Source organism: Paralichthys olivaceus, chromosome 1 (genome assembly GCF_024713975.1).
Source record: "Paralichthys olivaceus isolate ysfri-2021 chromosome 1, ASM2471397v2, whole genome shotgun sequence".
Taxonomy (NCBI): Eukaryota; Metazoa; Chordata; class Actinopteri; order Pleuronectiformes; family Paralichthyidae; genus Paralichthys; species Paralichthys olivaceus.
The window spans coordinates 22,060,342-22,079,922 of NC_091093.1; the positions used below are offsets into that span (position 1 = coordinate 22,060,342).

General features: G+C 40.6%; 2 protein-coding genes across 9 annotated transcripts; one reads left to right on the forward strand and one right to left on the reverse strand.

Annotated features, from left to right (window-relative positions):
* Nucleotides 1-847: 847 nt before the first annotated feature.
* lims1 (LIM and senescent cell antigen-like domains 1) lies at nucleotides 848-8,909 on the forward strand. Of its 4 annotated transcripts, none has more exons than XM_020080218.2 (10): nucleotides 848-1,236; nucleotides 2,353-2,509; nucleotides 2,656-2,722; nucleotides 3,449-3,569; nucleotides 3,747-3,896; nucleotides 4,310-4,460; nucleotides 5,451-5,543; nucleotides 5,714-5,762; nucleotides 5,875-5,950; nucleotides 7,493-8,909. In XM_020080218.2, exons 1-10 carry the CDS (start codon nucleotides 1,208-1,210, stop codon nucleotides 7,605-7,607), a joined length of 1,008 nt encoding a protein of 335 aa, XP_019935777.1. In that variant the 5' UTR covers nucleotides 848-1,207; the 3' UTR covers nucleotides 7,608-8,909. The 4 variants fall into 4 exon arrangements, with proteins under 4 accessions (XP_019935777.1, XP_069381613.1, XP_069381635.1 ...); XM_069525512.1 differs by lacking the exon at nucleotides 7,493-8,909 and adding an exon at nucleotides 6,791-6,966; XM_069525534.1 differs by having other exon boundaries at nucleotides 853-1,236; nucleotides 3,478-3,569.
* nkpd1 (NTPase, KAP family P-loop domain containing 1) lies at nucleotides 8,748-19,311 on the reverse strand. Of its 5 annotated transcripts, XM_020080212.2 has the most exons (8): nucleotides 19,171-19,311; nucleotides 18,912-18,981; nucleotides 17,925-18,039; nucleotides 16,859-16,926; nucleotides 14,324-14,440; nucleotides 13,215-13,537; nucleotides 11,012-12,469; nucleotides 8,748-10,263 (listed from the first exon to the last, which is right to left on the reverse strand). In XM_020080212.2, exons 4-8 carry the CDS (start codon nucleotides 16,875-16,877, stop codon nucleotides 9,970-9,972), a joined length of 2,211 nt encoding a protein of 736 aa, XP_019935771.2. In that variant the 5' UTR covers nucleotides 16,878-16,926; nucleotides 17,925-18,039; nucleotides 18,912-18,981; nucleotides 19,171-19,311; the 3' UTR covers nucleotides 8,748-9,969. The 5 variants fall into 5 exon arrangements, with proteins under 5 accessions (XP_019935771.2, XP_019935774.2, XP_019935773.2 ...); XM_020080215.2 differs by lacking the exon at nucleotides 17,925-18,039; XM_020080214.2 differs by lacking the exons at nucleotides 18,912-18,981; nucleotides 19,171-19,311 and adding an exon at nucleotides 18,861-18,878.
* Nucleotides 19,312-19,581: the final 270 nt, after the last annotated feature.

Below are 19,581 nucleotides of genomic sequence, written 5' to 3' on the forward strand. Positions count from 1 at the left end.
AGTTCAACCAAGGCGGGTGGAAATTTCCAGTTGTTCCAGGAATGTGGTTATAAATAAAGTCTGAGGCAAAACTAAGACTTTGGTGGTAGATGAAAAGTAAAGTGCTGCTGATACGATATAGTTAAAAAATAAAAGCACGTTAATAAAAATAAAAACATGTAAGAGAACAGATTTTAAAGGTTCAGTGTGTAAGATTTAGGTGTTTTGGCAGAAATGTAATATAAAATAAGTGATGTTTCCACTAGTGTGTTTAATGTCAATTGTACAAATTGTTGTTTTCTTTATCCCAGAATGAGCCCTTTATATTTAAATACTTTATATTTACAATTTTTACAGTAGCTCAGACTGGACAAACTAAACATCTTTTTTATGAGAACTGAAGCTGAAGGTTCTCCTTCATGTCTGGTGAGGTGAGGGTGAAGTGAGTGTGAGGTGAGGGTGAGGTGAGGGTGAGGTGAGGGTGAAGTGAGGGTGAGGTGAGGGTGAGGTGAGGGTGAAGTGAGTGTGAGGTGAGGTGAGGGTGAAGTGAGGGTGAAGTGAGGGTGAGGTGTGAGGGTGAGGTGTGAGGGTGAGGGTGAAGTGAGGGTGAGGTGAGGGTGAGGTGAGGGTGAGGTGAGGGTGAAGTGAGGGTGAGGTGAGGGTGAGGTGAGGGTGAAGTGAGTGTGAGGTGAGGGTGAGGTGAGGGTGAAGTGAGGGTGAAGTGAGGGTGAGGGTGAAGTGAGGGTGAGGTGAGGGTGAAGTGAGGGTGAGGGTGAGGTGAGGATGAGGTGAGGTGAGGTGTGAGGGTGAAGTGAGGGGTGTTCAGCTGCAATATTCCACTTCACCACTAGATGTCTCTAAATTCTACACACTGAACCTTGGAGAACATGAAACGAAAAGTAACAGAAGAAAAACGAACCAAGTTAAATTGAGAAAGAATTGATTTAAAATAATTATAATAAAGTTTCACCAGGTTCCCCAGACTGCTGCTCCTGCTGCTGCTGCTGCTGCTCCTGCTGCTCCTGCTGCTCCTCCGCGGCCTCTCCCTGTGTAGGCGGGTCGGAGCCGCCGCCCCCTGCCGACTCAGGCTCCGCTGGGAGGGGACGAGTCGCAGGACGAGCCCCCGGCAGTTACCCGGAAAACTTTGGTAGTTCAGCGGGAGGAATTCGCTTCAACTGTCCGTGTCACCGCATCAACGCCGGACCTGAATCTGTGGCGCTGAGAGGTGATGCTGGGGGTCGCAGGAATGACGGGCAGGTAACGTATCATTTCTCCGTTCAGCTCCGGAAGACGTAAACAACTTCAGGCCGATGGTCCGTTAGCTTCCGAGGGTAGCGAGCTAAAGCTAACGGTGTGTTAGCTTTCCAACGTAAGCATTGGGATGCAGTTAGCTAACCGCTGCCCCCATGCTGCTAGACACCCAGTGTTTAAGTGCTTAAATATGTTAGTAACAATATAGACCCAGGCTTATTGCAGAAATTCAAAGGTTGGTTCACTGTTGATTTGTTGTTGTTGGTTAATCAACATTAGAGCAACTGTTCTTTCCCACATTGGACCTCACTGTTGGGTTAGCATGCTCGTTAGCTCTTGCTTGAAGTAAAATTAAGTTTAAATGTTTTACTTTCATCAACCGCCCCTGAACTTAATTGAAGCAAGTTAAATTAAATACACAATGTCATGTCATACATGTTTGTGTGTCTGTGGGTGAATCAGGGCAGCAACAAATAATTCTTTTCATGATCAACTAATCTGCAGATTCTTTTTCTATGGGAATCGTTTGATTAATTAGTTTGTCCATAAACTGTCAGAAAACAATGACAGCTGCAGTCTGATTTCCCAAAGTCTAAGATTATATATTCTCAAGTTATTATTAGTCTTCTTCAAAAAACTACAAAAATCTGCAAAAGTATTAAAAGGTTTAGTCACACGACAAAGATAATCAGCAAATCATCACGTTCGTAAAGCTTCTACCAGCTGTTTGGAACCGATGCTTGCCAATAATCAATTATCATTATATTTGGTGATTGGTTTTGTGTCAATTAAAAGAGAGTGAAGCAATTTATTGTCGTAGCTCTATTGTTTACATGTGTGTAAGGAGGAAAGCTGCACAGTCCCAGCTGGGTTTCTTCAGTGCCTCCATGTCTTAACCATAATAGGCAGGGACTGTGCTGTGAGTAAGTGTTACCAAGTTCCCCAACTGATTCACATATCATTTGTATTCTCTGCGCTGACGGCAGCTGAATGGAGCTCAGCTGCTCATTTGGGAGTGATATGTGAAATGATAAACACTGGTCCTGCCTCGCATCCCAGTTATTTGTCACTTGGGCTCTGGGGAAGTAAATGCACTAATAGGTATCTTCTTGTCTCATGCAGCATTGCCAATGCCCTGGCCAATGCGGCCTGCGAGCGATGTAAGAGCGGTTTCGCTCCGACAGAGAAGATCGTCAACAGTAACGGAGAGCTGTACCACGAGCACTGCTTTGTGTGTGCCCAGTGCTTCCAGCAGTTTCCAGAGGGACTCTTCTATGAGGTAGTGCACTCTGCATACTGCAGTCATCAACATAATTCATTTCACAATGATAAGCAGAAGTGAAAGTGGTAATGGTTTTTCTGATACTCTGTTATATAGAAAATGTTTTCTGTGAATGTATCTTAACCTTCTTCACCTCCTCACAGTTTGAAGGAAGAAAATATTGTGAACATGACTTCCAGATGCTGTTTGCTCCTTGTTGTCACCAGTGTGGTGAGTGTAACAGTTTCTCATTTGTTTATAGGGTCTTTAGCAGGGTCTTAAAGTCTAAAAGAAAGGCTCAAATTCAATAATCTGAATTCTAGGCCTTACATATTATTATTATTGTTTTTATTATTGTTATGCTCTGTGTCTTCAACACATTAGGTAGGTCTTATTGTTCATTTAACTCTACCTCTGTCACATTGAAGTCACGTTTTTTCTCAGACAACAAAGCCGTTCATAACAAAGCATTCACAGCACCTCCTCATCCCTAAACCCCCAGTCTGGAAACCACTGCACCGTGGTGCTTATGTCTATCTGAGCATCCCTGACCTTTATGTTTTGTTTGTGAGATCAGCTTAAAATGTGTCCTCACTGAACCTCAAGTATATAAACACTTTCACTTAGAACCTTCCACTTGCATTTAGATCACCCAAGATACCTTTTAGTGCCATGTAATATTCATTTAAATACTGCTCGAGTGTGTTCAGGGACAGACATGCTCTGATTAAATTAAATGGACAATTAAAATGCATTCACCATTCAAGTGTCACTTTGAGAACACTATAGAAAGCACTGCAGTGTATTTTAGTAACTGCAGGACTCCTACGTGAAGGAGTGCACATTATTGACTGCTAAACAGTAATAAAAGAAAAAAAAGCTTCTAGCTCAGGCAATATTGGAAAAGACAAACTTCTACTTGCCTTAAGATGACCTCTCACTTGTGGTTTCCCTCAGGGGAGTTCATCATCGGTCGTGTCATTAAGGCCATGAACAATAGTTGGCACCCAGACTGCTTCTGCTGTGACATTTGCCAGGCGGTGCTTGCAGACGTGGGATTTGTCAAAAATGCTGGCAGGCAAGTATCCCATCTTATTACAGACTTAATATAAGACTGTGACAGCCTGTGGAAGATGTGGTTACACACAATGGACCCGGTGACTCACTCACTGCTGCTTCCTAGCAAATATTTTGGGGTTTGGAGCAGCTGTGACTGAGCCTGCAGACCACTAAACTTTATTCTCCTCTATTTCAGGCACCTCTGTCGCCCGTGCCATAACCGTGAGAAAGCTCGTGGCCTGGGCAAGTACATCTGCCAGAAGTGCCATGCTATCATAGAGGAGCAGCCACTGATCTTTAAGAATGATCCCTATCACCCAGACCACTTCAACTGCAACAACTGTGGGTCAGTGTTAACATTGCACCTCATAATTTAGAACAGAAAACATCACACTCTTAGCCTTAGCTGTTTTTTCAGACACCAACTCCAGGGAATATCTGCACAATAGTGTCCAGACTTTATCTGGAGTTTGCTTTTCGCATATGAACAACGCAGGAGGAGATTGTACTGTCAGACGTGAAATCTCCCAGAAACATTCAGGCAAGGAGTGGCACTGCATGCAGGACGCAAACAAACTTAGCTGTGAAGATCACGTTTTATTTACAGTACATCGACAGAGGAATCAGCCCGTATCACCAAAAGCTCTTGAATGTCTTTGTCTTCCCAAGTTCATCGGTGTCTTGTATGAATAAAACATATTATAGTGACCTCAAAGCCTCTTTTCTTTTATTTATGTTTTACCTTTTCTCCGTCAACAGGAAGGAATTGACAGCAGATGCCAGGGAACTAAAGGGAGAGCTCTACTGTTTGCCCTGCCATGACAAGATGGGTGTACCAATCTGTGGTGCCTGCAGGAGACCCATTGAGGGGCGTGTTGTCAATGCTATGGGCAAGCAGTGGCATGTGGAGGTTTGTGAACAAGAACTATTTAATAATAACACTAGGTACAGTGTTGCCTTCCTGCATTTTCAGAGTCATGTAAAACATATCCCTGCTTGTTATTTTGAGGCCTACGAGTTTGCCACACTCGCATACCAGTCATGTGTTCACAATTTGTTTGTAAGAAATAAAGATAAGCATTTTAAGTTTTATTTCAGTAATTGGATTGCACAGAAAATTGAAAGTGTAACTCATCCAGACATAATCTTCGCATTCAACTTCCAACTTAATGTGTCCAGATTCACAAAGTTGCACATAATGGGCCATTAAACACAAAAAGCTAATAGAATAATTAAGAATAATTAAGAAAATGATGTGGTATTAATTCATGCAAAACCTAAAAAGGGTCTCTGAAAATTGTTCTGCACATTGTCAGCTGGACAACAGGAAATGGGCTTAAGAGAGACTCGTGGCACATGAATAATAGTGGACAAATGTCATAATGACCTCCTTTTTACAGCTTATATTATATGCAGTGTTGCCTTTGCACAAAAGCAGAAGAAGAATCTATTATGAATTTCACATTTAGTTACCATTACTTATTCACAGGAAAATGAATTCATTACAGAAACCACTTTAAAACCAAAACACTGTAAATTAGCTAATTTGATTTGAGGCAGTCGGAGAGATGTGAGCGCTTGTAAAAAAGATTGTTTCTCCTGAGGCAGAGCACAGCAGAACAAATTGTGTGTGCGTCTGTCTGCCTGCAGGCTGCTGAATTTTAAACTGCTCAAAAAAACAACACTATCAAAAGTATATAGAAGTCTGTTTCATTCTAAAAACAGTCATTAGCTGGAAATCATTTTCGCAACCAACTCGATCATGAACTTTTATTTAGCAGGTATTAGAAAGGTAGCATTGCTCACGATGTGTGTCGGCAGCCTCTCCTTTAGTCAGTATCACATGCCTTTGTTAGGAGTCTCCCTTCTCACCTTTAGCAACCTTTGGTTTTGTTCACAGCATTTTGTGTGCGCCAAGTGTGAGAAACCTTTCCTCGGTCATCGCCACTATGAGAGAAAGGGGTTGGCGTACTGCGAGACTCATTATAACCAGGTAAGAAAAAAGCCAGGGGAAAATAATGGCTTTCAGGGACATGGCTGACGTGATGATGTGGGTAAAGTAAAAAACAAAAAAGAGTACACATTTAATAACATCTTATCGCTTCACCAAATACATGTTGTGTGTGCTGGATGAACACCTAATCTCCTTGTTTTCCTATTAAGCTCTTCGGCGATGTGTGCTATCACTGCAACCGTGTGATTGAGGGCGATGGTGAGTATAAATATAATAAAGCTCGTATCTAGTACAGAGATTTTAGTAATTAAGACTGAATGTTGCTTGAACATAGATAGTTTTTGGATTTTTCTTCTTTTTTTCTCCACAGTCGTGTCTGCCCTTAACAAGGCCTGGTGTGTCAGTTGTTTCTCATGCTCCACCTGCAACACCAAACTCACTCTCAGGTAAGTGATGCTCATTAACAGCTTCTTTTATTAACTTCTTATGTGTAACACTACCAGCTGATTGTTGTCTTCTCAGGCCCGTTTCAGACCTGGTATTAACACCTGTCCTGAAAGATACGATCACAAGTGGTCAGCCTTAAAGTCGTGTAATCCCACCAGACATTAAAATGCATCCTAAATGTGTCTCATGTGACCACTTGTGAATGGATCTCACTTCCCAACTCTATATGCAAATAATCATAACTGTCACTTGCGTTAGGAAGATAGAATTATTGAGTTTTTACCCAGTGTGAGTTTAAAAATGTGTCCGATAACAATGTGTGTCTGTGTGTTCATGCGAGAGCAAGATAAAGACAGCAAGCAACTATGAAGAAATATTTTACCAATTTGTGGTGATCAGCGTTGGCTTTAAATAAACCAGCGTATGGACACTTAGAGGAGTAAAAATAAGTTTAAACTGTTGTTGGTGAGAGAGACGTTAGCTGAGTTAACGTTCTGTCTTTTGTGGTTCAGGTAGCATTTGTGTCCACACAGCAAAAAGAATGTTGCCCAATGCGTCCCAGAGCACCTCTGAATGTTGTCTGAGTGATCGAATCTCAGGACACATTCAGAACTGTATTTAACACCGACCACTTGTGATCAGACCGCTCAGAACTGAAGCTAACACCAGGTCCGAACAGGGTCACAGTTTTATGTAACACTTGTACTTTCCGTGTCCATTCCTAACACCAGGCTCCTACAACTCTTCCCTCTTTGACTCCTTTCCTCTTACTGCCCCCCCCCTTTTTCATCCAATTTCTCTTCTTTCATGCTTCACTTGCTGCGTCTATGGTAATTCAGAGATAAGTTTGTTGAAATTGACCTGAGGCCAGTGTGCAAGCACTGCTATGAGCGCATGCCCGAGGAGCTGAAGCGCCGCCTGGCTCGACGTGAGCGTGATGCCAAAGACCGCAAGAAAAAACCTGCTGTGTGTCTGTAAAGTTATTATTCTTTACAACTCACCACTCCGTCCGTTGGTTGGTGTTATCTCTGCCTTCCTCTTTTTCTGTGCTTCTCCTTGTTTACTCCCTTGACAGTGCCGCATGATATCATTCTTTATTTTCTTAAGTCAAACCAGGACTCTGCATTTGTTTTGTGCTATTGGTATAAATCTCTGAAGTATAGATGTTTATTAAACACAAGTTTTTCCCGATTGCTGCTTATGAGAAGCTTAAGCTTCCATCAAGAGTTTTTTTAAAATGAGATAAGTAATGCTACATTGCCGTAAAGGGCAAAGCTATAATAAGGATCATTTCAATGGATTTCATTATAAGTCAAGATGATAAGATGGTGAATTACCTACTAAAAGAATGGCCTTAATTATAATATAATTTAAAGTGAGGAGATGATGACTTTGAATGAATTCTAACCTGCTGTGGTAATAATATTTAGATGAAAAACTAAGCAGGTGGGGGGCAAATCTGGAAAGGTTAATGTATGCCAGAGACAAGTCATTAAATAAATATTTAGCATTTACATGGCATTTTTTTCCCTTATTTGCAGAAACAAGTTTGTTGAGTTTGACATGAAGCCTGTCTGTAAAAAGTGCTACGAGAAGTTTCCTCTGGAGCTGAAGAAAAGGCTTAAGAAGCTCGCAGAGTCTTTGGGACGCAAGTGACTGCGTTAGGAAGACGACCTTGAATTAGGGTGACTATATTCCTGCTGTGCCTGTGGTGATAAAATACTTGCTGCTTTACAACATGAGAGCCTGGCATTATACAAGTATATCAATATTAAACATGTAAATCAGGGATCCATTAAAAAATATGTAGATGTAAAAATACACCAGTGTGGTCTTGTTATAAATGTGCCTGTTAGCAGTTGTTTTTTTTCCTGTTTTCTTATAGACAATTTGTTTTTTTATACATTCCTAAACTAAATTGTCCAAATTACTTTTTCTCTCCTGTCCAAGAAAAGAGATGCCCAACTTTTATTTACTGCAGCTCTGTCTAAAACGTTTTATTGAATTTGAAGCTTGGATTGCAACAACACTTGTACCTTGAATATATGAACTGTGTCTCTTAAAATGCAAATAACAATTAAAGTGTAACTTACGTATTGTTGTAATACAGTCAAGCCTTAGTGTAGCCATCTTAATTAGATAAAGTATCTTCTGAAAGAAGAGGTTTACTTGACTTTTCACCACAACCACTGTGTTCTTCAGGATATTTTAATGTTGTGTCTTCTCCCTTATATCAAAATGAAATAATGCAAGAAAACAATCAGAAACATTCTGGGGTCAAGGATCATCTAGAGACACAAAGTGTCAATGAATCCACACCTGGACATATATATTAAATGTATGTCAGAAGTTTCTATGTAATGATTCCAACTGTTTGCTTCTTGTCAGTTCTTATCTGTCTGTTTTGTCAGATATATAATCCATCGGTACTTATTTTATTCAAATGATTACTCTCTGGTTGTTAATTCATCCCATAATCTTAATATTTACAAAAAGTACATTGGGAGAAAATCTGAGATTAGGAGCTGCTATTATGATTAATAATAAAAAATATTATAATAATCAATTAATAATCTTTTAAAGTGACCTGTTGTTTGGACTGTATGCTCAGTGTCATTTTATTGCTTGTACTGTGAATGTCTGGAGTTTGCCACTGTTGTATTTAGCCAAAAGAACTTTCTGCTGATTATTTAACATGTAAACGCTTTGATGATAAAATATCAGGAATGAGTCAGCACATTGTGTGCAGACAGGAAAATGTGTTTAAAAAAAGTGACATACAACAAAAACTATGTATTTGTGTGGATGAACCTTTTTTATTATGGTTTTGCATATTTCACTTGTCAGAGTTTACTTTTTTAATTTTGCATGAAATGGAGAATTACAATTCATTGCAGGAAATATACAGTATTTGGTTTTCTGTAGACTGATCAATAAACGCTGCCTGAACACATCACAGTCGACGTCAGTTGATGAAATAACCAACATACCGTGTCATTGTCCATTCAGGCTCGGAAAATTAGGCCTCCTGTAGCTGTATCATGGTGATGTCCATATCCTAAACCTTCTCCCACTTTAATTTAGCTTTTTAAAAGCAAGAGCAGAAGAACATCAAGCACCTACAAACTCTTTACAGCACCCTAACAGTAATTGTTATTGGACCAAAAAAAGCAAGGCAATATATAATTTACACTTAAACAGAAGTAAGACTGGGTTTCATCTCATAAAGAGCAGACAGTTTCACAGGTTAAATTCCGCATCCTTTTCTGTTTGCTAGCTATTCTTCTCAAACACAATGATGTAAAATAAAAACAAGAAAAAATTAACAGTGTCTCATAAAAGGCCTTGTTCACTACAGACATTTTGACATGTCAAAGAGCATTAAAAGTTTTACTAACAACATAAACAGTCGGTCCATTCTATCCAAATGTCTCAGTTAGCCATAACAATGTGACAGTGACAGAATATGGGACTTAACAAATGAATCTAAATGCAATTTATTGAGGCATCAAGGCTCAGTAGCTCATCGAGCCCCTGTTGAGGGGACAGGGAGAGATGAGCTGAAATCACTCAATGGGATTGAGGAGATGTGCATGTCTTCCCATGTGCAAATGTGGTATGTTGGGCTTAGTGCTGCCCAAGATCATTGTGAATTACTGAAGAAATACAATTAAGCTGGACCGGAATGACAACAGGTGCAGTCGGACCAACCTGCAGCACTGACACGGCCGTTATTCCACATATAGTCAGAGTAGCAGTGTTCCCTGGCCTGCTCCTTCACTGTAATAAACAACATTTACCTGCTGGCTAACGCTTCACATTTAGCATTGATACATGAGAGTGTTAAGGATCTTCTCATCTGACTGTGGCAAGAAATAGATATTTCCCAAAACCATGCACTAAAACTTTAATCATTTATTTGTAACACTGAAACATTTAGCAATTAGGTTTTTTTAATGATATTTGTCGCTTATGGTTCACATGCAGATCATGATTTGATGCATATCAGACTGACCTCCTACATAGAGCTGCTAACCAGACTGGAACTGGACGAGTGATGATGGTGCTTATGTGCTTTAAATCTCAGGAGCTGGTTTTGAGGAGGAGAAGGTGCCATCAGCGGGTTCTTGTTCTGAGGTCGGAGATGTGGCGGTAAACCCAGGAAGTGCAGTCTGAAAGTTGCCCATTCTCCATATGTCATATCTAGGAGGTCTTTGAGGTCATCTGTGTTACCAAAGAGCAGTGCCATTCCATTGAGGTCATTGCTTTTCACTTTATCAATATACCTGCCGGGGTATTTCATCCTCTCCAACTAGGAAAAAAAAGCGACATTTAAATGATTGTAAATGTTCTTCCTGACTTAAATTTAGATGAATCAATTGACCTTAAAATCTCTTTCTGTTGCATTTGTTAGAGCCCAAACATTGGATTTTGATTTGTGACTAAACACACTACTTTAAATGAATAGTCATAGTAAAAATAATTCAGTTTGTTGTAAGTGGTGTAGTCTGCTGTTGTTCCTGTGCTGAATTCAAATAAACTGTTTATGCAGGAAGGGAAACAGAACTACGCATGTATCTAATATTTTGTTACCGTATCTCTTTGATATCCTCACTGTCAACAAGTCCATTACTGCGGAACTGTTGAGTCAACAGCTATTCGGGTGGCTTTTAATGTGAAGCAATTTCTGGAAGTTCTATTCATATGCCACCAAGGATTGTGTAAACACAGACTTCTTTGTTTTTGACTGTGGGTGACTCTTAAATTCTACAGGGAGAAATTGAGACATTGAGAACCAGCAGCCATATTGAGCTGTTCGATGAAGAGCTGCAGGCGACAGGCGGCATGACTCCAACCTGCTCGTCTGAGTGCGCTCCACTGTTGTGTAGAAAAATGCTCATGGCTTGATGGGAAAAGGTTGATTATTGACTGACTTTTTCATCAAAACATGACTGTGTGGCACAGCAGCTGCTCTCCTGTTGTATTTCTGAAATAAAAGCGGTCAAACTAACCAGGACTGAAATTTTGCCAAATATAACTTTTAAAAAAAGGTTTCTTACCTCTTTGCATACACCCGCTGTATCCATATTGATAATAGTTGTAATTGGTAGAGGAGCCAGGTCCCTCATCCAACCAGAATCCTTCAGACTGGACGTCCCTCTGATCTGAGCCAGCTCCTTCCTGATTGTATGATCCAGGTTCACCGTCACCACTTCAAATGTCTTTAAGTCCTTTACGGTGAACTGGAAATCTACTTTGAGAAACCTTTCAAACATCTCAGGATCTCCGTCCTGCTCGAGGAGGTCCTCGATCTGTGCTCTCATCACGTACAGCTCTGTCTTGGACACTCTGAAGATTTCCCACAAGGTCTTTGAGTCGTCAGTGTTGTCCACGCTCTTACAATCAATATCAGCCCTTTGCTCAGCATCTTCCACACACTGGATGATCCAGCTGAGTCGGCAGGGCCACTGATTGACTAAGACCACCCATGCTGCGATGTCCTCTGGTTGAGGAAGCTGTTTTTTCAAGGCCATCATGATTATCACGGTCACTCGAATGGAGTTGATCACCCTCCTCATGGACATGGCATCATCTGACATGTACTGGTTTACTTTTCTTTTATTGCTGGTCAGGATGCTCCTCACCAGTGTCTCTACTTCCTCTTCATTTACATCCAGTGCTGCTGTAGTTGTATTGATCAGTGAATTTGACTCCTCCAGTGGAATAAGTACTTCTGTTACATCTGAGGGAGATTTATGTTTGGGGTCCCCAGTTCTATGATTATCTTTCCCAACGCTCATATCCTCAGGGATTTTTGAATTACCAGTGAGGCTGTAATATAAACTGTGCTTTGAATCATCGCACAGTGGTGGGATAGTGAAGGCCAGAGTAACTATGCGATTCAACAGTGCATAAGCTCTGTCCTCTTTGCTGAAACAATCGTCTGCAAAGTTCACTTTTTGCACAAGAACATCTGGGTTCACTGCCAGAATGGAAATAAACGGACTCTCCTCGTCTGAAAGCAGAATGTTGATGGCTTCCAGAACTGCAACAATTTTCTTAGGGGAGCAGCGGTCCAGATTGGTGATCTTCAGCACCACTCGAATCCTTTTCCTCTCAAATATCTCCATAAATTGGATGAAGCGACACAGGAACCACATTTCCTTTCTCACCTCATTCATGAAACCAAGTTGGCTGCTCACCCGCTGGTTGTCCATACCCTTCTTAATGTTCAGGTCCTGGTTGACAATGAGGTTCTTAACCATTTGAAAAGTGAACCTGGCTGCACTCGCTGCTGGGACGCCCAACAAAGCAATGATCAGGCCCTCTAGCATACCCACCTGACCATTTGCTTTATTCATACCCCCATCTGGCTTCACCGCAGGTTTGGGAAGGCCAACTGTCAATAGGCATATCAGGATGATGACTGGTACCACAAGAAGGGCCAGAACGAGAAACCACAAAGGGCAGCAGCAGATCTTCTTGGACCTCCAGCTGTTATTACCATTCTCCACGATCTTCAAGTTTTTGTACAAACAAAAAAGAACACAGAACAAACAAGAAGGATGTTAGACACCACAGGCACGGTTTAAGAAAAGGAGATAGCAATGCTAATTGGTTGGTTGGTTGGTTGGTTGGTAGTTCTGTGATTGAAATATCTTAGAAATTATTCGTCTTGTACATTTTGTACAAACATGATACCGAGACAAAAAATCCTGACTTGGCGATCCCTGACTTGACCTTTTTTAAGTTGCGAGATGAAAATGAAAACATTTCATACAGACATTCATGATAGATTGTAAATTGTACCTTGTATGACTTTTGACTTTTCATCTTGGACCATCAATAAGGCAAAATTTTCCTTTCTTATATATACGTATATATATATATATGTCTTCTATGTCCAATAATATGATGTGTGAGCCACAGACATTAAAGCTACCAACCCAGAGAACAATTTAGTTTGTATCGCTCGAAGCATCAACAAGCCACATGTGTGAAACTCAACAGTGACGTACCTTTCCAGAAGAACAGACCGAGCCGTCATGAGTTTTCAGTTGAAATAAACACTAGATACAGCACATTCCTGTGTGACCCATGGCTGTATTAACCTTAGCTTCCCTTCTTTGGCACCACAGCAAATGTTAGCATCACCTTAGTATGCGCCTTTGTGAGCATGTTAGCATGCTGATGTTAGCACTTAACTGTGGCTGTAAATTCTATCTTTGGTTGCAGAATGAAAAGGTAAGACGATTCACCAACCTTTTTCTTGAATTCCTCCTCTTCATCATGTTGAGCCACACGGTAGAGTGCAAGCTGTAATTTTCCAAAGTTTATCTGCATGGCCTGAAACAGTCGTATGGCTAGCCCGGCCCAAAGCAGGTCACTGCCGGCAAAATGCCAGGCACTAAAATGAACATAAATGAACCTGATGTCATGGAGCTGCTGGTTCGTCTTAGTCCAAACAGGCCTGTAGAAGAGCAGTCGACAGATGAGTCCCAGGAAGCCTGTGAATGACGGCTTAGCCGAGTGAGGTTTTCCTTTGTGTTCGTTCTCTATCTTCACAGCCTCCTCGTCCATGAACACTGAGGAAAAAATACGTGCATGTTAGGATAAAAGATATAAATCAAAGCAGATAAATCTCACAACATGTAAAACAACATGTTGGTTGGTTGGCAAGGATGTATAATAAAATTGAAGTTTTCCGGCTTTTCTGTGAAATATTATAGCAGTAAAATGAAGAATTTTGTTCTCACCAACTGATAACATGCCCTGAGGCGTGTCACTAAAACCATAATCTGCTTCAGGCAAAAGTCTGACTCAGTCTAACAAAGTTATCCACAATAAAAAATGATTATGATGTGACCATCAAGCCTGTTCGAACATCTGGAATATTGCCTGCCAAGGTTTAGAAAATCATTACAACAACCCTGTGGTGTTAGACCTTCAGGGTAACAAATAGACAACCTTAAACCTTTCTCTTTGAGCTCTTTGCTGCAGCTGCACATGTTCCATTCAGCCTGTTCAATGTCACGTACATCACATATGAAATAAAACTTTTTCTATTCTTATGTTTGAATCCTCACATAGTGCACATACAAGGTGACTACGTGTTGTGATGTCTCTGAATGTGTGAGTTGTTAGTAGCTCTATCAAGGAGGTCATGTTTTCAACCCTCTCTGTTTGTGTCGGTTGGTTTGATTGTCAACCGGTTTATGCAAAAGCTATAGAATGGATCGTCACAAAATTTGGTGGAAGAAAGGGGCTGATCCAGAATTTTTTTGTCACTTTCACTAGCATTGCGGTTTTCAAATGTTTTTCATTGTCGATTGATGCAGTGACGCAGATGGTCAGACAAACTGTCCACGCACCTTCCATTTGCCCAAGGATCATGTTGATTCGATTCTGACATGAAGAGTAGAGTCCCACAGTTGCAGGCGATGAAACTTTTGTCAGGGTCTTGGACAGGGCATACGCATAGATATCATCTAAAAGTCCAGGAAGGAGAAAAACATGGTTTCATTTCAAATTTTCACATTCACATATATTTAACCGAAGCCTTTATATTTAGAGCAAACTTCTTCCTCAAAAACCTCCCAGATGAGCTTGGAGGTGAATTCTTGGCACACCTGTTCGATAGGGCGTCAAACACGAGTGCACTTTAAACCTGAGAAAACAGGAACTCCAGCAGAGACGCTCACAGGATTAATTATCACAGAATGTTCCCGATGAACTGAAAACGTGTTTTTCTTCAGTTTAGCATAATCATGAGGGAGTAAAGCTTAGGTACATGACAGGTGTTCATTCAGCCGTTAATAAGGGGAACATTTGCACGAGTGAATATGTTATCAGCATAAACTTTGCTCACAGATGAATGTCGATGGGCATTTAAGTTTTCACAAAGCGAGAGTGAAGCTTATTCTGTCTAAATATACACGTTTCTGTATAGTATTAACTACATAGGCTACAATTTAGCCATTCAGTCTGTCAATGTCTGTTTACTTTGCCTTTCCAACAGTCTTCATGTCATTTCAGATCCTGCCACTCCCTTCACCCTGCAGCGAACCCAGCCCTCTCCACCTGATTCCCCACACCCACCTGTGCATCTGCCTCCCATCCTCTCTCTTTACCAGCTCACCTCCACCTGAGGCCTGTGCTAACGATTTGTCGTCATCCAGGTAACTTCATGTTGGATTGTGGTTTCTCTTTCCTACAGAGCTGAATCACTTCTTGCAGCTCACTTAACCTGCTCTGAAGGTCAGAGCCTGTCAACAGCCCAATGACCAATCAGATCACTGGAAAACCAGAGCCAACATTACAGGATCCCATCAGGGACAAAAGACTGTACCACAGTGACAAATAAAAAAGAGCAACAAATACCTTTGGGATCAATGAAACAGTTTTTTCTTCCAGACTTCCCATGTGTAAATTTTGTTTTTAAACAAAGAGACTTAAGAGTTTATCACACTAAATAAATACATAAATAACAAAGACTCCTTGATTTTCAAACGTTTCCTTGACAGTGTTGATGTTTTTACTCTTATCTTTCACTGCAGCTCAGAGCAACATGAGGCGAATGACTGTGATTATAATTGGAAATAATAATCTAAACCCCCTGATGTGTTTTGTTTGAAAAACGCACACTGTTCAATTTATCCCATGATTTTAAATGAACATGTGAGACTGAGTGGACATGTTCAGATCATCTTTTTTTCATGATTACAAACATACTTAAGAATTCAGAACAATAACAGTTAAGCATTTGTCCTACAGCCATCCAGTTACTGGGTTCCCCCAGATAGTAGACGTTATATTTTCACACACAAACATTCAAATTCACCCATTCGTTCTATCATACATCATTCACAGAGCGTTTGCACATCACACAGACCGAAGGAACTGGGGATCGAGCCACAAGTCCAATACAAACGTCTGATGAGGTCAATAAATTACAAACCAGAGCACCATGTTGAACTCTGAGCTCAGACCTCAGGCCCCTGTTCTCGGTCAGTTTGTCTACTGCGTCTTCACAGCTGCATCTTTCCAGACTCATTTCTGTTTGCGTCCTGCCAGGTTTTGAACCCCTGCACATGTTTTAGCTTTCACCTTTTGTCCTGTTCGCTTGCTGTTGTTGTTGTCTGCCTGTTGCTAAATTCTCTCTCTGAGTCAGGTACTTGAGTCAAGTGTCTTTCTTTTAATATCAAACTTATCTTGACTAGGATATCATTTCCAGTTATCATTGGAATCACCATGTTCATTCAGTTATTTAGCTGGGGGAAGACTGACTGGCCCTCACATACAACAGCGTAACATCTGCATTGACACCTTTGTCTTTCAACAGCAATGTAATGTGGGCTAAAACTAAATTTAATACAGCCCATAGGAGCCTGTGGAAACTGTAATGAGACTCCAATCAGATGTGTGTGTGTGTGTGTGTGTGTGTGTGTTTCTGTGTTTGAGTGAAAACAACAACAAATGAAAATGGTGATTTACCAGTCTGACAACTATCAGCACCGGGTGGCAGAAATAAACCTATTCCAGATAATATAGTAAGATATGCTTCTCAGGAAATTGCACTAAAACCACAATATTTTCCAAATTTCTATTCACATTAGGTTAAAGAACAAATACAGCCCCTATGTGCAGCATTGATCGAAACAAAGTCATTGAAAGAAGTTAATACAAAGATGGTGAAGATACCCCTACAAAAAATAACCAGCCGAACATGCCAAAGAAACAGAGTCTGGAGCCAATTTACAATCATTCTGTGCACATTCCTGATTCCTAGAGTGTCCACAGGCTGTCTGAGAGCATTTCATTGACAATGTGAAAGTGAAAACAGAGCCAGTCTGAGGAGGCTAGAAAAAGCTGAGTCACAGAGGTGTCATTACCTGCAGATCACTCACCTTTTGTTGGATTATACATGATGACTGGCTGGTGGGACGTGCAGCTTTCACAGAAAAGACTTTTCGACCTGAGGAGAATGAGGAGCAGCAGACATCTCGGCTCAGGCAGTGCAGTGGAGGTGTGTGTGTGCGTGTGTGTGTGTGTGTGTGTAAGTTTGTGTGCGTGTTTGTGTGTGAGTAGTCACAGGTCTCTCCTCACTTTCTTCTTTCACTTCTCCTCCTATCCTCTCATCTATTTGTGTTTTTACATGGTGAGACTTATTATCATTTAAGGTGTAGAAATATTTTAGTAATAGAGAAAGGAAACAGGTTTGTGGATCTTGATTAAAAAAAAAAAAAATTGAGAGGACTGGCATCTATGAGTGTGTGAAATTTGTGCAATTACAGAGTAAAACCTTCTGCAACTTTTGTAGGAGATGGATGGAACATTTTCCACTTGTTACTTTTGCGATTCGTGAAGTTAAAGCTGTGTAATGAATATTGCAGAGGCATGTTTAGAGTTTTCAGTTTGGGGATCTGTGACAGCCGATTGAGGAAAAGAGACTGATGGCTTTTGATGGAAAATGCATCACGTTGTTAAGCTCGTGATTTTCTTGAGAAAACAGTTCATCAGGAATCCAGCCTTTTCATTAAATTCTGTATTGACACAGTTTGAATGAATCTCTGCTTGTTTACACTGCAGTCATTTCTAACAGGAGCTTTTTGCATTCATGTTGCACATCTGGCAAATATGCAGAGTCTGATATGTTTTAATGAAAGAGCAAATAAAAAATAATAACCATAGCGAGCGTAGCAGTGCTCTTAACATGTGCAGCAGCAAACAACATTAGTGTTTTAGATGGAAAATGCTATGTGGCCTCTGTGCTTTTACCGTGCTCTTGCTGTCAGTGGATGTTTTTGGACACTTACAGGTCATGTCTCTCTACCTGACTCTGAAACAGCCTTGTTTTATATCATCACTGTGACTAGCTGCTGTTTCTCAATGCGATATGTCTCATTTTAGCTGCCAGAGCCGATAGCTGATTATCAAAAGTGAGGCTAGGGAGAGTGTCACATACATATTTACCTGTAAAATGAAATTTCATGGGCTTCCAGCCAGCTGCTTTATGTCTAAATGGTGAAAATGTGGAAACGTGTTTTCTACCTAGACACACATCCGATGTGTCTGTGCGAATCCTGAACTGTTAGAAAAGATGAAAAAGATTGTTTCTTAATGAACATTGATACATGAACATTTATAAACACTGTCAATGAATTTTGTTTTTGACAGACGGGTCCAGTGTCCTGGGCCACTATAAGACCTCATCTCTACCCTCAAATAACCAAACTATTTATTTTATAGTGTAGGAAAAATATCAATTACATTACAAATTAATCACATATTGTTTATCATGCTGTAATTTTGTGTTTTTGTTCAGGCATGGGTTGTAGGTTTACTACTTTCCAGGGTTGGACCGCTTTTCCCCATTTCAGCATAATAGACCTATATGCAGCTAGTATAGTAGTTCAGTAATCATCAATATATATGTGCAACAGAGTTTGTGCCTGATCACATCAGAACGATATGCATGCAGTTTTTTCTGCTTTGAATTGTGTTCAAATTCAGTTTGTTCCCTAGAAAGTTACAGTTAGTTGACAATGAAAATTCATGTGTCACAGTTTGACTCGATGTCAAGAGAGTAAATCTATTAAAATTAGTAACATTTTGATGACCACATTCCCTGTTTTATCCTAATTCTAGTTTTTATTATTGTTTTGGGAGGTCATGCTTAAATGCCTGTCACCCATTTAGTGTTTTTATTCTTTTATTTATTCTTTTACAAGTATCTATGTTTCGAGAACAGCTATAGAAATAAGCATTGTACCAAACTCCTCTGCAGCTGAATGGAAACCAACATGAGCGGGATGAAGGTCCTTCAAAGTGCTGACATTGCAAAGACAGAAATCCACAACCGGACGGTGATTGACAGGCGTTTAAATGAATTGTTTTAAGGTTACTCACCAACATTAACGTGCACGAAAAAGCCAACAGTTTTGCTATGTCAGTGATTACCTTGCAGAACAAGTTTCTCTCCCCTGCTCTGTGATCTTGCATGCACATGCCCAACAGATCCCTGGACGGCCTGACAGAACAAAGAGAAACACAAGTTACAGATTGTTATATTAGGTTTATATTACTTTGATTGCACCACCTCTGATCAGCGTGCATTAACTAACTGCAAACGGCATCTTGAAAACTTGTGTAAATATGGTCAAAGCTCCAATAAATTGATGATGATATCCTCAATTTGTTACAGATGAAACAAGCTTACCTGCTTGAGCTCTAAATGTCACTCCTCAACTTTACTGCGGCTAATCTTGAATTATTAGAAATCCAGAAGAAAGAGAAGAACGTGTAGCAGCAGCAGCTAAGGTGTGGTGGACCTTATACCACCGAGACATCAGTGCTGTAAAACTTTACAACATTGATAAGAGAGAAAAGCCACAGGCCATGTGTGTAGCTCCAGGAAGTGAGGTCACACCCAAGATCAAGCTGTAGATTTCTCCGCTCTCCTCGGTACTCCAGCTCCCAGCCTTCTCTCTGTTCACACAATCTGACTGAAGTGGGTTGTTCCTGAAAGCATTACAAGGGAGAAGAATCTCTTTTCTTGCAATAGCTCCTGGTATTAACAGTCCAACATTTTCAAAAATGGAACAAATGAGAGGCTTCAGGTTGGAGGCTT

What these genes read in the sequence shown, in the direction of transcription:
- lims1 (XM_069525512.1), top strand. Translation starts at nt 1,208, where the DNA reads ATGCTGGGGGTCGCAGGAATGACGGGCAG. An exon ending in CAGAGGGACTCTTCTATGAG is followed by an intron (nt 2,510 to 2,655) that starts GTAGTGCACTCT and finishes ACCTCCTCACAG; the next exon opens with TTTGAAGGAAGAAAATATTG. An exon ending in TTCAACTGCAACAACTGTGG is followed by an intron (nt 3,897 to 4,309) that starts GTCAGTGTTAAC and finishes CTCCGTCAACAG; the next exon opens with GAAGGAATTGACAGCAGATG.
- nkpd1 (XM_020080215.2), bottom strand. An exon ending in GATCCTTGGGCAAATGGAAG is followed by an intron (nt 13,538 to 14,323) that starts GTGCGTGGACAG and finishes TTTTTTCCTCAG; the next exon opens with TGTTCATGGACGAGGAGGCT. An exon ending in CAGCGGGTGTATGCAAAGAG is followed by an intron (nt 10,264 to 11,011) that starts GTAAGAAACCTT and finishes TTTTTTTCCTAG; the next exon opens with TTGGAGAGGATGAAATACCC.